This window comes from Carcharhinus amblyrhynchos, chromosome 16 (assembly GCF_965287045.1).
Source record: "Carcharhinus amblyrhynchos chromosome 16, sCarAmb.v2.hapA, whole genome shotgun sequence".
Classification (NCBI taxonomy): Eukaryota; Metazoa; Chordata; class Chondrichthyes; order Carcharhiniformes; family Carcharhinidae; genus Carcharhinus; species Carcharhinus amblyrhynchos.
The window spans coordinates 50,686,259-50,702,715 of NC_137339.1; the positions used below are offsets into that span (position 1 = coordinate 50,686,259).

The following is a 16,457-nucleotide window of genomic DNA, read 5'->3' on the forward strand; positions in this document are numbered from 1 at the left end:
ACAAAACAAAGGAGATTGTCATCAACTTCGGGAAGCATTGTGGAAAATGTGGCTCCTGTTGCCATCAATGGGGACAAAGTAGAAATGGTTGAGTTAAGTTTTTAGCTGTCCAGATCACCACCAAGCTCTCCTGGTCTTCCCATGCCGGCACTATAGTTAAGAAAGCTTTTTAACACGTCTACTTTCTCAGACTAAGGAAATCCGGCATGTCACCGACTTTTGAATGGACTTACCTTGCATTATGTTGATCTTTCTCTATGCTGTAGCTATGACTGTAACACTACCTTCTGCACTCTCTCATTTTCTTCTCTATGAATGGTATGCTTTGTCTGTATAGAATCATAGAAAGCTTACAGTGCGTAAAGAGGCCATTTGGTCCATTGAGTCTGCACTGACCACAATCTCATCCAGACCGTACCTCCATATCCCTACATATTTACCTGCTAATCCCTCTAATCTACGCATCTCAGGACACTAAGGGGCCATTTTTAGCACAGCCAATCAACCTAACCCGCACATTTTTAGACTGTGGAAGGAAACTGGAGCAGCTAGAGGAAACCCACACAGACACGAGGAGAATATGCAAACTCCACACAGACATTGACCTAAGCCGGGAATCAAACCCAAATCCCTGGAGCTGTGAAGCAGCAGTGCTAACCACTGTGCTATGGTGCTGCCCAAACGTGAAAATCTGAGATCACGTACCAACCAACTCAAGAATAGCTTCTTCCCTTCTGCTGTATACTAATGCATGTGACAATAAACCAAATCAAAGAACGGTGCCTTGTATGTAGCTCCCAGTACATACAAATGTGTCACACCGTGAGCCTAACTGACAACCTTGGTTCTCAGTGTAACTCTTAACACACTGGAAATTTAGCAATATTGTCCAATCAAGAATCACGTCTAATGTTGGTTACTGATTTACTTTGCATGTACGGGCTGGTGGTTGGGTAATGTTGTTTAATGTGATCCGCCACTATTACTGACTATTAGTTTGAACACCCCCCAAGCATTCCAGTTTAATGAGACAAACAAGAACAGAAGCCAACTCTTTAATTCTTTCCTTGACATACTAGTTGAGAAATCTACCAATGTTTCGCTACCATTTCTGGCACCTAAACACAGCCCAGCATTTGGGCCTGAGTCATAGAAAAGGTCGAGAGCTTCATGTTTTTAGGTGTCCAAATCGCCAACAAACTGTCCTGGTCCCTCCATTCCAACACTATAGTTAAGTAAGCCCACTCTACTTCTCAGAAGATTAAGGAAATTTGACACGTCATCTATGACTCTCACCAATATTTACAAATGTACGTCGGAAGCATTCTTTTGGGTTGCATCACAGCTTGATATGGCTCCTGCTTTGCCCAAGACCACAATGAATTACAAATGGTCGTGAATGTAGCCCAATCCATCACACAAACCAGCCTCCCATCCACTGACTGTGTCTACACTTCCCTCTGCCTCGGCAAAGCATCATAATAATTAAGGACCCCATGCACCCAGGCATTCTCTCTTCCACCTTCTTCCTTTGGGAAAAAGATACAAAAGTCTGAGGTCACGTACTAACCGACTCGAGAATAGCTTCTTCCTTTCTGCTGTCAGACTTTTGAATGGACTTACATTAAGTTGACCTTTCTCTACACCCTAGCTGTGATTATAACACTACATTCTGCACTCTCTCCTTCTCTATGAATGGTATGTTTTGTCTGTATAGTGTGCAAGAAACAATACTTCTCACCGTATGTTAACGCATGTGACAATAATAAATCAAATTGTTCCATGTTATTTTACAGGGTGCATTTTAACCATCAATTATTGGATTTTTTTTTCCCTGTAGTTTTATGAATCTGATTTTTTTTTACTCCTGAGATTCTTTTTGAGGCCGCATTCAGGTTGTGCCTATGGGTCTGGTCACAACATCCCCCATGGAACAATGTTCAGAACGTGTATTTTCCAGCAGGTGTCACTAGATAGCAATTCAAACCAATCAAACTGCTGTCATGGCTGAAATCTGCCATCTCAAGGACCAGAAAGTGATCTAGGTGCATCTTACAGTGCCATGTTCACAATTTGGAATTGTTACCTTTTATTTCTCATTTAGTTTTAAAATGCTGGGTGGAGAGACTCTTTCCGCTCAGAAAGGACAGTAGGACTAGGGGGCACAGCGTCAAAATAAAGGGGGGACGGTTTAGAACGGAGTTGAGGAAGAACTTCTTCACTCAAAGGGTGGTGAATCTCTGGAATTCTCTGCCCGTTGAAGTGGTGGAGGCTACCTCACTAAATATTTTTAAGAAGCGGGTTGATGGGTTTTTGATAAGAGAGAGGATTAGGGGTTATGGGGAGAGGGTGGGAATGTGGAACTGAGCCACAACAGATCAGCCATGATCTTATTGAATGGCGGGGCAGGCTCGAAGGGCCAGGTGGCCTACTCTTGCTCCTATTTCTTATGTTCTTATGTTTGGTTATCACAGCTCATTGATTTTCAATTTCTAACCATCAGCTCCCTTTCCCTTTCCTCTTTTTCAGGTAACGTGATGGTTTGTTTTGGAAACATGTTTATCAAATTCCCCAATTCTAGAACTAAGGACATGATTCAGAAAGGTACGTGTTTGTGTATAGTTTCTTTAAGTTATTTGTGTTTTGAGTGATATTAGCTATATAGATGTGGGCTGCTAAAACTGTACTAAATTGTGACCTAAATAACAGAATAAAAGCAAATGATTGCGGATGCTGGAATCTGAAACCAAAAGAAAAATTGCTGAGAAACCACTGGCAGCATCCGTAGGGAGAGAAAATATTTGACGTTTTGAGTTCAAATGATCTTTGTCAAAGCCCTTTCCAGCATTTTCCCTTTTGGTTCTAAGTAATAAAAACTACCTGACTGCATTCCTCTGGTGAAAGAGGAATTGAGGTCTTAATGGAGGAGAAATTATGTTGTTAGAAAATATCATGTATTAAATGTATGTTTTATATCCATGGTAATCCAAATATAATCATCTTTGCTGTACCAGATACTCCAACTACCGTTTTTCTTATTTTTCTTTTTTGAGAAGGAAATCCCTAGGATTGAGGAAAGGCATCATCACTCTCACCTACAAGCAGAAGGAGGGAAAGGGAGGAAATTAGAAATTGGTGATCCATTTCACTATTGAATGTGGATTACAAAATTTTAGCCAAGGTCACTGGCATGGTCTCCTTCAAGATGCTTCAAGTCAATGGACTGGTCAATATTTAAGAACTCAGTGACCAACCTGAATGAGCATGTCACTACAGTAACTGACTTCATTAGTAAGTGTGCAGAAGACTGTGTACCAAAGAAGCAAATCTGTGTGTTTCCCAGATGGAAACCGTGGGTGCACAGGTGCTTGCAGATATCCAAGTCTGAGGTGTTCAAGTCAGGTTACCCTGAACCTATACAAGAAGTCCAGATACGATCTACGGAGATCCATGAAAGATGCCAAAAGATAGTACTGGACCAAGCCAGAGTGTCAAAATAGCCACACAGATTCCCACTGACTATGGCAAGGCCTGCAAGACATAACAGACTACAAGATAAAAGCATGTAGAACTGGCAGCACCAAAGCACCCCTCCCCAGTGAGCTCAATGCATACTATTCCGCCCCGGAAGCCTTGACCAAACCGGTAACCAAGGTCACCATTGCAGACATCAGATCAACCTTTTCAAAAGTCAACCTGTAGAAAGCAATTGGCTCAGATGGGGTACCTGGATAAGCACTCAGATCCTGTGTGGACCAGCTGGCAGGGCTGTTCACAGACATCTTTAACCTTGCCTTACAGTGATCTGAGGTCCCTATCTGCTTAGACAATGATCATCTCTGCACCAAAGAAAAACCAGAGAGTGTGCCTTGATGACTATTGCCAGGTGGCTGTGACATCAGTTATTATGAAGTGTTTTGAAAGATTAGTCATGGCATGAACTAGTGCCAGCCTCTTAGATTGCCCGGATCTACTACAATTTGCCTATCATCGCAACCAGTCCACAGCAGGTGCCATCTCTCTTGCCTTGCATTCTACCCCAGAATACCTGGATAATAAAAGACACTTATGTGTTTTTATTGACTACAGCTCAGCCTTCAATACCATTATTCCTACAAAACTCTGTGACCAAGGGCTCAGCTCCCCCCTCTGCGACTGAATCCTAGACTTCCTAACCCACAGAACACTATCAATAAAGATAGGCAACAATACCTCCTCCACAATTATCCTCAACACAGTGTTCCACAGGCTATGCCGTCAGCCCCCTACTATACACCTTATACTTCTATGACTGTGTGGCCAAGCTCCCCACCAACTCAATTTACAAGTGTGTTGATGACACCACCATGATTTGATTAATTATTGCCATAGTATACAGTGAAAAGTATTGTTTCTTGCGTGCTATTACAGACAATGCATACCATACATTGAGAAGGGAAGAAGACAGTGCAGAATGTAGTGTCACAGTCATAGCTACATGTAGAGAAAGATCAACTTAATGCAAGGTAGGTCCGTTCAAAAATCTGATGGCAATAGGGAAGAAAGTCAGTGTCCTCAGACTTTTTGCATCTTTTTACCAATGGAAGAAGGCAGAAGAGAGTATGTCTGGGGTGCGTGGAGTCCTTAATTTATGCTGGCTGCTTTTCTGCGGAAGCAGGAAGTGTAGACATTGTCAATGGGTGGGATGCTGATTGAGTGATGAACTGGGCAATGTTCACGACCCTTTTGTAGTTTCTTGCAGGCTTGGACAGAGCAGGAGCCATACCAAGCTGTGGCATCTGTAAAAGTTGGTGAGAGTTGTAGCAGACATGCCAAATTTCCTTCCTCTACTGAGAAAGTAGAGGCATTGGTGGACTTCATGCATGCCCGAAGTCTCTGCACACACCCAAGGAGTGGTGAAAAGCCACTATATAAAGCCTTTAAGCCAGTGTGCACTGAGGGGTTGGTAACTGTCTAAAACACCTTGAACTGTGTGCTTAATCCTAACTATGTAATTGTTTTGATGCACCTCAAAGTGCAACATGACTGATGTATATAGCATAAAGTATATTTTTCAAAAAAGTAATTGAGAAACATTTTTAAGTTGTTCCCCTCACCTTCTCCAATTCATTTTCTGCCACAATGGGTCTTGGATGAGATCAAGACTCCTTGTAGCCATTTTCATTTAGGATCCATAGTTCACACTTTTAGTTAAAGGAACAAAATTCTGCTTCTGTCAATTGAACGATTGCAAGATCATCAATATACCACACTGAGCAGTTGAGACAATTGGATAGAGACCAGCAAAGTGGAATCCACGTAAGCCCATCACATTATCTGGAAAATGATAGAAAGGGAGCCAACTGTTAGAAATTTAAGTTGACAATGAACTTTGACCTAACATGCAAAGCCCAAAAGCAGTATTCTTGAGAAATAAAAGATAACAATTCCAAATTGTGAACATGGCACTGTAAGATGCACATTGATCATTTTCTTATCTTCGAGATGGCAGACTTCAGCCATGACAACAGTTGGTGCTCTTAAATTGTGGGGAGAAATTTTAGCTGGACAGACGGTGACACCTGCTGGAACGCAGCATTCCCCATTGAACAGACTGCTACCAATTCATAGGCACAACCAGATGATTGCATCAAAAATAATCTGAGGGTTTTAAAAAAAATCAGCATCTTTTAAAGATAAAAACTTTTAAAACTACAGAGGGAAATGTCCTATAATCATTGGTTAAATAGAAATTTTAGGTCACTATTTCACCAGATAGTGATGAGTTATAAGGAGAAGCTGGATAGACTGGGACTCTTTTCTCTGGAGCATAGAAGGCTGAGGGGTGATCTTATAGAGATCTATAAAATAATGAGGGGCACAAATCAGCAAGATAGTCAATATCTTTTCCCAAAAGTAGGGGAGTCTAAAACTAAAGAGCATAGGTTTAAGGTGAGAGAGGAGAGATACAAAAGTGTCTAGAGGGGAAATGTTTTCACACAGGGGTTGTTGAGTGTCTGGAATAAGCTGCCAAAAATAGCAGTAATACAGGTGGGTACAATTTTTTCTTTAAAAAGCATTTAGACAGTTACATGGGTATAGAGGGATATGGGCCAAATGCAGACAATTGGGATTAATTTAGGGATTTTTAAAAAAAAAAATTGGCATGAACAAGTTGGGCCAAAGGGTCTGTTTCCATGCTGTAAACCTCTATGACTCTATTGCGCGGCAACAATAATCTCTCCCTCAATGTCAACAAAACAAAGGAGATTGTCATCAATTTCAGGAGGCATAAAGGAGAACAAGTCCCTGTCTACATCAATGGCATCAAAGTAGAAAGGGAGCTTCAAGTTTTTAGGTGTCCGAATCACCAACAAACTGTCCTGGTCACCCCCATGCCGACACTATAGCTAAGGAAGCTTTCCAGCGCCTCTACTTTCTTAGAAGACTAAGGAAATTTGGCATGTCAACTTCAACTCCAACTTTTACAGTTGCAATCTTGTTGTATCACAGCTTGATATGGTTCCTGCTCTGCCCAACACCGCAAGGAATTACAAATGAATGTAGCCCAATCCATCACGCAAACCAGCCTCCCATCCATTGACTCTGACTGTACTTCCCACTGCCTTGGCAAAGCACCCAGCATAATTAAGGGCCCCACACATTCCAGATATTCTCTCTCCCTCCAGTTTCCTTCAGGAAAAAGATACAGAAGCCTGAGGTCATGTACCAACCATCTTAAGAACAGCTTCTTCCCTTCTGCTGTCAGGTTTTTGAAAAAGCTTTTTTTGGCTTACCTTGCATTTACACCTTTCTGTACACCATAGCTATGACTGTAGCACTAGATTCTGCACTCTCTCGTTTCCTTCTGTATGAACAGTATGATTTGTTGTATAGCATGCAAGAAATAATAATTTTCACAATGTTAATACACGGGACAATAATAAATCAAATCAAAATGCAGCATGTAATTGTTGGTCTTTGTTTGGGGAGAAGGCTTTATAGATGGAATGAGAAAAGCCTATGTGAATCAAGAGCAGTTGAGCTAAATGCCACTTTGACTGTAAATCCAACTCATTGTTACAACAAGTTGAGCTTAACTTAAGAATATGGAACTAGAGGACTTGCCTTAAGTCATGATTCATCAACTTCCATAAGTGATAATTTGATATGAATAATTTCCTTGGTTTAACCCAATCTTTACTTTGATGTTTCAGACCAAGAGCAATTGGATGAAGAGATACACAAGCTTTATAATCAGCTGAAAGTGAAAGTCAATCGTTTAAATGAGGCTCAAGGTGACTTTTTAACCTGTTCCTTTAACTTTCTATCTGTGTAACGTGCACCTAAAGCTGACTGGGGCCTTTGATCATTTTAACCCTGTCCTTTTGAATTAGCTGATCTCCAGTGATGGGGCATTGGAATTGACATTGACTAGGTTGGCAGAGATGGTGGGTTGGTTTTCTAAGATGTTCAGCAAGGAATCAATTTTGCTGCAATAGCCTGTTTCCTCCAAAGTTGCTTAGCCTACCTACACTCTCTAAGCAAGTAATGTCATATGTGGGGAGTGTTGAGCTATCCTCCTACATTTCAAAAAAAGAAAATAGATATTTGGAATGAGGACAGTCAATTGAACTCACACCTGCAGTGTCCTAACATTAATTATTGTAAATAGTTGTTTTTGCTACTAAAACCCCACCAGGCAGATTATTTCAAATATTTACAACTGAGGTAACATGGTAGCACAGTGGTTAGCACCACTGCTTCGCAGCTCCAGGGACCTGGGTTTAATTCTTGGCTTAAGTCACTGTCTGTGTGGAGTTTGCACATTCTCCTTGTGTCTCTGTGGGTTTCCTCTGGTTTCCTCCCACAGTCCAAAGATGTGCAAGTTAGGTTGAATGGCCATGCTGAAATTGCCCCTTAGTGTCCTGAGATGCATAGGTTAGGGGGATTAGAGGGTAAATATGTAGAGATAAGGGGGTAGGGCCTGGGTGGGATTGTAGTTGGTGCAGACACGATGGGCCAAGTGGCCTCTTTCTGCACTGTAGGGATTCTATGATGCCTAGAGTAGCTCTTTATATCTCCTTTCAATTTAAATATGTGTCCTGGGTCTACTTTCCTGGTTTAATTTGGATGAATGCACAATATTTATTTTAGTAAATTGTTATTCTTTGAATAAAATCCTCTTAAACTACTGGCTTCTTCTATTCACTAACCATAATTGAGCACTTGGTAAATAAGCTTTTAAGTTTATCTTTAAAAAGCTGTAGTTTGAGATTATTTCCTTGTCTCATTTCTTTACAGTTGGGATCAATTTTGCTTGTCTCTGCTCCCTTCATTATTTAATCATAGCACAGTAATCAGAATTCAGTACCATTGGCTGGATTTTAATCTCAAGGACAGATAGCAAGGAGTCAAATAAAATTCCCAGTTTAGCCTGCAAGGAGACTGCTGTTGCCAGGCCAGCCAACCCAGAGGAAGTGACAGGGACTGACAATCTCATGCTGTTTAAATGGTTCATGTTGGTTTTATGACACTTTGTCCCAGTCATAAAGATATGTAAGGCCCTTTAGCTCTCACTCTTCATACACTCCAGGCTGAGTCCATACCACTTTATGTCCAACATGCCAAGCAATGCCACTTCTATGCGCATTCACCTACTATAAACTGTTTGTAATTAATGAACCTTATGACAATTAGATTTTTTAAAACCATCATACATTGATGGTCTTTTTTTTAAAAAAAAAATTTTGTTACAGGCCAAAAAGTGTCAACCATCCAAACCTCCTTAAAGTATCAACAGCCAAAACTGCAAGCATTCAAAACCTCGAGTAAATTGTGCAATTGACAGCATAGATCAAAGAACAGTCAATCAAGTAATGTTTGCCCTAGGTCACCTCCAATTTTGGCATCTAGTGTATTGGCAGTTTCCTTCCAAACTCCTTTAGTAGCTTTAGTATTCCTTTAAAACCATCTCGTCTTGACCAAGCTTTTAGATATCCTAACATCGCTTGTATGGCATGGTGTCATTTTGCTTGAAAACAGACTCCTGTAAAGCACCTTAGAATTTTTTACTATATTAATGATTCTACATAATTGCAGTTGTTGAATATTGCCATTCTGGCTGACATCAACTAACTTTGCTCAGGAGCTAAGTCTTAGTTGGCAAAGGCAGTGTATGTCTGAGCCACTGGAGACATATCTCTCAAGCTTTTCTACACAATCTGTAGTTGTACAGAAGGGTGGAAGTGATACTGAAGTCCATTCCTGATGATTCTGATTCTTTTCACCTAATTCCTGTATTCTAGGAAAGCCTGAACTCAAAGGATTCAACCTTTCCCCTTTAACCCAAGAGGAGATGCGGGCCATTGAGAAGACACTAAAGGGTTGAAAGTTGCTTACGATTTGTAAAATTGGTGAGAATTGGGCATGGCATCATGTAGAAGAGGAACAGCTGCTTTACAAAACATGGGTCTGCAAGTGCGCAATGTTGAAGGCCTACAGTGATGTGGGAATTTCATCAACATTGCTCAAGTTCAATAATTTATCACAGTTGGCCTTCAACAAGATTGTGATACATTAATTATTGTATATTTAATGTACAAAGGAGGCCATTGTGCCTATTTTAAGGCCAGCTCTCTCCTCTTTCCCAGATTTTACTTGGGACTTGCACACTTACAATTACTTGCATACCATATCTGACCACTTGGCAGGTGAACTTTAAGAATAAAAATGCTGAATTTCTGAATTAAATACTGATCCTTTGCATAACTGTTTTATTTATGGTTACCACGCACTTGTTTCAGGAAGACATCCTTGCTCCACAGAAAGTGGGCTTTTATTAGTTATTTAATGTATAATTTGTGATATTATACAAACACATGAAGTTAGGAGCAGGAGTTGGCCACTTGGCCCTTTGAGCCAGCTCCGCCATTCAATAATATCATGGCTGATCCGTTTGTAACTTCAACCTCACATTCCTGTCTAAACCCAAGAACTTTTGCCCAATCCCCCTTTGTTAATCAAGAATCTGTTTAACTTAGAAACAAAAATATTCAAAGAATCAGCTTCCAGAGCCTCTTGTGGAAGAACATTCCAGAGACTCACGACCCTGTGAGAGAAAAGATTTTTTCCTCGTTTCTGTCTTAAATGAGCAACCAATTATTTTAAACAATGACCCTGAGATTTAGGTTTTCCCACAAGAGGAAATATCCTCTCTACATCTTTTAATGACGCCCAGGGGCTTAAAGGTTTCAATCAAGTCACCTTGTTCTCTTAAACTTAAATTCTCTTAATTAAAATTAGGACTGCATAAGGGAAAAGATGAGGGAGAATTTTGCCTTCCTGATTGTTCAGGAGTGAAGTCTCTGAGCTACACAAACAAGAAAGCTCCCAGTTTTGGTCTTTGGATTGTATTAATTTAGCCAATAGTGGCAGTAGGTTTTTATTTATATGTAGGCATCACTGACATATTTATTGCATAAACCTTCCTGGTAGTGATCAGGACTTGGTATCATAGTAGAGATTTGTTACAACCTGAGTTGCTTGCTAGTTCTTAATGATGATTAAGAGTCCAAACTTCATACCGGTGCTCTCCAAAGTACTTAAAACCAAATATTAAAAGGCATATAGATAGACATGAATAGATTCAAAGCTATTTACAGCACAGAAAGAGGCCATTTAGTTTATCATGTCCACACAGTCAGTCAACAAAGATCTGAATACACAAACTCCATTTTCCAGCACTTGGCCCATAGCTCTGGAGGTTATGGCAGCGTAAGTGACCATCTCAATACTACTTAAATATTACGAGAGTTTCTGACTCAACCATCCTTTCAGGCAGTGAGTTTCAGTCTCCTGCCACCCTCTGAGTAAAAAAGTTCCTCCTTAACTCCCCTCTTAGCCTTCTGATTCTTACCTTAAATTGATGCTCCTGTTTATTGTAAAAGATAATGCTGAAGCATGTGCAAAGATCTTCAACTAGAAGTAACAAATGAATGATCCATCTTGATCTCCTGAGTTGCCTATTGTCATAGATGCCAATCTTCAGTGAATTAGATTCACTCCACGTTATGTCAAAAAGAGCTGATTATACTGGTTTATTAAGGCTTTTGACAAGGTCTCATACAACAGATTACTATGTAAAGTTAAAGTGCATGAGATTGCAGGTAATGTTGAGATAGAAAGCTGGTTAGCAGATAGGAAACAAAGAGTTGGTATTAATGGTCTTTTCTAATTGGCAGGCAGTGACTAATGTGGTACTTCATGGATCTGTGCTAGAATCCCCAGTTGTTCAAATTGTATATTAATCATTTGGAAGAAGGAACTAAATGTATTATCTCCAAATTTACAGATCCAGAAAGGAATGTGAAGGATTGAAAAGACCCCAGCGGAGTTGTACAAATGAGATTTGGAATTGAATTGTTAGATCTGAGTTAGGAAATGAATAGCGAATCAGGCAAAATAATAAAATATTAAAAATAAACTTGCTAGTTTTGAAAGTATATTTCCTCTATTTCCATACATACAAAGTTGGGTGGGAGGATGAGCTGTGAGATGCAGGATGCTTCAGCGTGATTTGGAGAGGCTGAGTGCGTGGGCATATGCATGGCAGATGTAGTATATGGATAAATGTGAGGTTATCCACTTTGATAGCAATAATAGGAAGACTGACTATTACTTGAATGGGTATAAATTGGAGAGGTGGATACAGACTTTGGTGTCCTGGTGCATCAGTCATTGAAAGTAAGCACACAGGTATGGCAGGCAGTAGAGAAGGCAAATGAAATGTTGGCCATCATAGCCAAAGGATAGGAATAGGGATGTTTTACTACAGTTGTAAAGGGCATTGGTGAGGCCACACTTGGAATGTTGTGTGCAGTTTTGGTGTCCTTATTTGAGGAATGATGTCCTTGCTATAGAGCGAGTACAGCGAGAGTTTACCTGGCTGATTCCTGGGATGACAGGTCAGTCATAGGAGAGACTAAGTCAGTTCAGATTATATTCACTGGGGAGTTTAGAAAAGTGAAAGGGGATCTTGCAGAATCTTAAAATTCTGACAGGGTAGATTAAGAAAGAATGTTCCTGATGGTGGGGAAGTATAGAACTAGGGGTCATTGTTTCAGGATAAAGGATAAACCTTTTAGAACTGAGGTGAGGAGAAACCTCTTCACCCAGAGTGTGGTGAAAATGTGGAATTCACTACCACAGAAAGTAGTTGAAGCCAAAATGTGTGATTTCAAGAAAAAATTAGATATAGCTCTTGGGACTAAAGGAATCAAGGGATATGAGGGAAAGAGGGGGATCAGCTTATTGAATGTAACGATCAGCCATGATCATAATGAATGACAGAGCAGGTTTGAAGGGCCAAATGGCCTACTCCTTGTAGTTTTTGTTTCTATTACAGCAAAGGCCATGTGCCCTGACAACATTCTGGTAGAAATGACATATATTGGTTTGTGCTGTAAGGTTTTGTTTTACTGTAAACTGCTAAAGATTTTTTGTTTCCCTGGAAACAAACCTAGTGAAATGATGATTTCTAAGTGATGATGGCTGTACCCAGCTTGGAAAGGGACTGTGGCCAGACAAAGTCTGGAGTTATGGGTAGATAGTAAACAAGCACTACAAAGCTATGTTAGACTTTTGATTTAACTTTGACTAATTAACATGCCTCTTGAAATAAGCTCATTCAATAGTGTGTGTAATAGAAGTTGCCTTTACCGAATCCTTCCATGGCTCAATAAAAATAAGAACAACTGCACTGAATGGCTATTATGAACAGCTTGTTAAAGAGTCTTATGAACTGTCTTGGATATAAAAAAACTTATTGTGGAATATTTACAAATAGTGAAGCTTCTGTAAGTTAGCTTTGAAGACCAGGGATGGAATGTTTCTTGCGAGGAAAGAACAGGCCAAGGAATGCTATTTGACATGAAATAAGTGTGATTGATCAAGGGCAAAAGGATTAGGGTTAGGATCAAGAATCTTAAAGGCAGGTGAATGACATTCAAAGCATCTTCAAGACAGGGCTTAGATAAAGAACTCAATGATTTTATAGGTTGTTTCATAAAATAAAATCTCTAAAGGACAATAAAGCCTATCAATAATCCAGCCTTAAAAGATCTGAAGTAAAAGAGACTCTGGGAGACCTCAAACATAGTTGGCAATGAAGAGAAACTCCTAAGGTTAGATCCATGCTAACAGTTGGATAGATTGCAAAGTTCCAGTGCTGTGAAACATTGAGAAAAGAGTGACCTGTTCACGCAGTCTGCCCCTGCCCAATCTGGACTGATACTTCCTGCTTTCCACGATTGATTGTTTTACTGTATAACTGTCTGTTATATTCTGCCTTAAACGTTAATGAAACTCAACATAGCAATCGTATTGCTGACAATCATAATTGAAATATTAAAGTTTTGACAATTCCAGCAGTACAGGAAATTCATGCTCCAGAATTAGCTATGCCCCTAATTAAGCTGTTTCTAGGCACTACCTGACAGTGTGGAAAATTGCCCTGTTATGGTTTAGTCCACAAAATGCAGGGCAGAACCAATCTGACCAATTACAACCGTAGCAATCTACTCTCCATCATCAAAATAGTAACGAACTATGAAAAGGCCAATAACATTGCTGAATTTGTTTTAGGTTCTGCCAAGACCATTTGGCTTTAGCCTTAATTACAGCCTTAGTCCAAGCTGAATTCCAAGGATGAGGTGAGAATTACTGCCCTTGACAGATATGCAGCATTTGATTGTGTGTGGCATCAAAGAACCCAGCATTACTGAAGTCAATGGCAATCAGGAAAAACTCTCCACCGGTTAGAGTCATACCAAGCACAGCAAGATGATTGTGCTTGTTGGAGGTCAACTGTAACAGCCTGAGGATGTTGCTGCAGTGGTTCCTCAAGCTAGTGTCCAGAGGTCAACTGTCTTCATCAAGGATCTTCCCTCCAAACTAAGATCAGAAGTGAAAATATTTTCTGTTCACTGCACAGTATTCAATTCTACTCACAACTTTGGCAACTTGTCAGAAAATGAAGCAATCTGTGTGCAGGCAACAAGACCTGGACAACGTTTAAGCTTGAGCTGATACGTGGCAAGTAACATTTGCACTACACAAGTGTCAAGTAACTACCATCTCCAACAACAATTTACGTTTATATTGCACATTTAACATAAAACATCACAAAGCTTTTTGCAGGGGTATTATAAAACAAAGTACGACACCGTGCCACATATGATATAGATAAGAAGAGATATTAGATCAGATGACCAAAAGCCTGGATGAAAAGTTGAGTTTTGATAGTGTCCTAAAGGAGGAAAATGAGGTAGAGATTGGGGGGCAAAAGGTAGCAAGAGTAATCTGGAGCTTGGACTTTAGGCAGCTAGAGGTACAATCACCGAATGTGGAACAATTAAAATTGGGGATGTACCAGAGCCAGAATTAGAAAAGAGCAGATATTTCAGAGGGTTGTGGGCTGAAGGAGCTTACAGAAATATGGGCAATGCCATGGAGAGATTTGAAAGGAGGGAATGGGAGTTTTAAAGTCAAGACATTATCTGACCAGGAGCTAACGTAGGTCAGTGAACATAGGAGTGATAGGTGAACAGGACTTGCCGTGAGTTGAGGCAGAGTTCTGAATCACCTGATATAAGGTAGAATGTAGGAAGGTAGCCAGGAGTGCATTGGAATAGTTGAGTCTAAAGATAACAAAAGTATGAATGAGGGTTTCAGCAGCAGGTATGTTGAGATGGGCAAAGATGTGGATATGCCGGCGTTGGACTGGGGTAAACACAGTAAAAAGTCTGACAACACCAGGCCACTTTAGGACTTGAACAGCAGGTTAGGTGTAAAGATTCACATTCTAATCAGTAATCTGTAACTGTCTGTGCTTTATATGCTCTGTCTGAGGCCAGAACTCTCCATTCACCTGAAGAAGAGGGAAACCTCGAAAGCTAGTGAGCTTACTATCAAATAAATCGGTTGGACTTAAACCTGGTGTTGTCAGACTTTTTACTGAGATGGGCAAAGTCAGGCGATGTGACAGAGGTGAAAATAGATGATAAATCTAATATTGCCTTGACTTTCAACAACGTTGTGATCACTGCATCTCCAACTATCATGATCCTGGGGACCACCACTGACCGGAAACTTAACTGGATCTCCCAATTGTAATGTTAGTGTACCTTCAAGAGTTATTTTTTTAAATCATGTTCTCTGTAGCTGTCATTGTGGCACCGGGTTGTCTGTAGGAGTCCTATTATTGCTCCTTCGTTGGTTTAAATGGAGTTTGTTTATTTTTACTCAGGGTTGTTTTCTGGCTCAGCATTGTTTGAAGGAAAACTGGTTGGCAGGTCAGGTGACAGGAGCCCTTTCGTTTTCAGTTTTGAGCTGCTTTTTAGTTTTAGCTTTATGAGGGACATCGAGCTGGAAAGATGTTCCCTCTCTTTCTCCCTGGTTTTGGGAAATTCTGCTGGCTAGCTGAAAACTTTCCTGAAGTAGAAAATCTGTTGTTAGTGGCTTGACAAGAATATCTCCCTGGTGTTCTGGAAAGCTGTTCTGACTGCATACTACTCTGAGTATGAGAACTGCAGCATTCATCCAAAAGACTCAGTTGCAGTGTCACATGAACATTAGTCTTTCCCGTGTTAAACTGTAGAAGAGTTGTCTAAAGGAAGTTTTTAGATATATTTGTTGGAACATCTTCGATATATTTGTTAAGGGTTATACATTTATTGTAGTTTTGTTTTTGTTTATAATTGATAAAAGTTTGTTGCTAATTTTCTTTCTGTACATGTTAACTATTCTTAAATAAACCTTGTTTGATAAAAGCTTCCTAGTGGGTCCTTTGAATCATGCCTGAAACATATGTTCGTCTTAGCCAAATTCAAGGTACAAAATTTATGATTCAGGCAGGCTGCATAAAACACTTCGGAGTTTCTGACCTGAACCATAACACAAGTACATACTGCGGCTACAAGAAGATTCAGAGGATGGGAATTCTGTCACATGTAAATCACCTCCTGATACCCCAAAGCCTGTCCGCAATTGGCAAGGCACACCAGGATGAAATATACAGATTCAAAAACACTCAAGAATATTGATACTATCCAGGATAAAGCAGTCCCATTGATCAGCACCCGACCCAATATCTTAAATATTCACTCCCTCCACTGCTATTGCACAATGGCAGCAGTGTGCACCATATACAAGATGCACTGCTGCAACTTGCCAAGGTTCTTTTGACTGCATCTTCCAAATTTGCAACCTCAAACAGCTAGAAGGACAAGGGCAGGAGATGCATATGAACACCACCATCTGCAATTCCCCTCAAAGCGACACACCATTGTGACTCCAAGTCCAAAGATGTGCAGGTTAGGTAGATTGGCCAAACTAAATTGCCCCTTAGTGTTAGGTGGAAATTTATGGGGATATGGCTTGGATGGAATTGTGTTGGTGTAGGCTTGATGGGCCAAATG

General features: G+C 40.3%; 1 protein-coding gene across 1 annotated transcript in view; it reads left to right on the forward strand.

Annotated features, from left to right (window-relative positions):
* pdrg1 (p53 and DNA-damage regulated 1) overlaps nt 1–9,738 on the forward strand; it is a 28,633-nt gene extending 18,895 nt beyond the window's left edge. Inside the window, exons 3-5 of the mRNA XM_080205071.1 lie at nt 2,530–2,604; nt 7,197–7,277; nt 9,288–9,738. Of these exons, the coding sequence (XP_080061197.1) occupies nt 2,530–2,604; nt 7,197–7,277; nt 9,288–9,370 (239 nt within the window). The 3' untranslated portion in view covers nt 9,371–9,738. The remainder of the gene's footprint in view (nt 1–2,529; nt 2,605–7,196; nt 7,278–9,287) is intronic.
* The last annotated feature ends 6,719 nt before the right edge of the window (nt 9,739–16,457 follow it).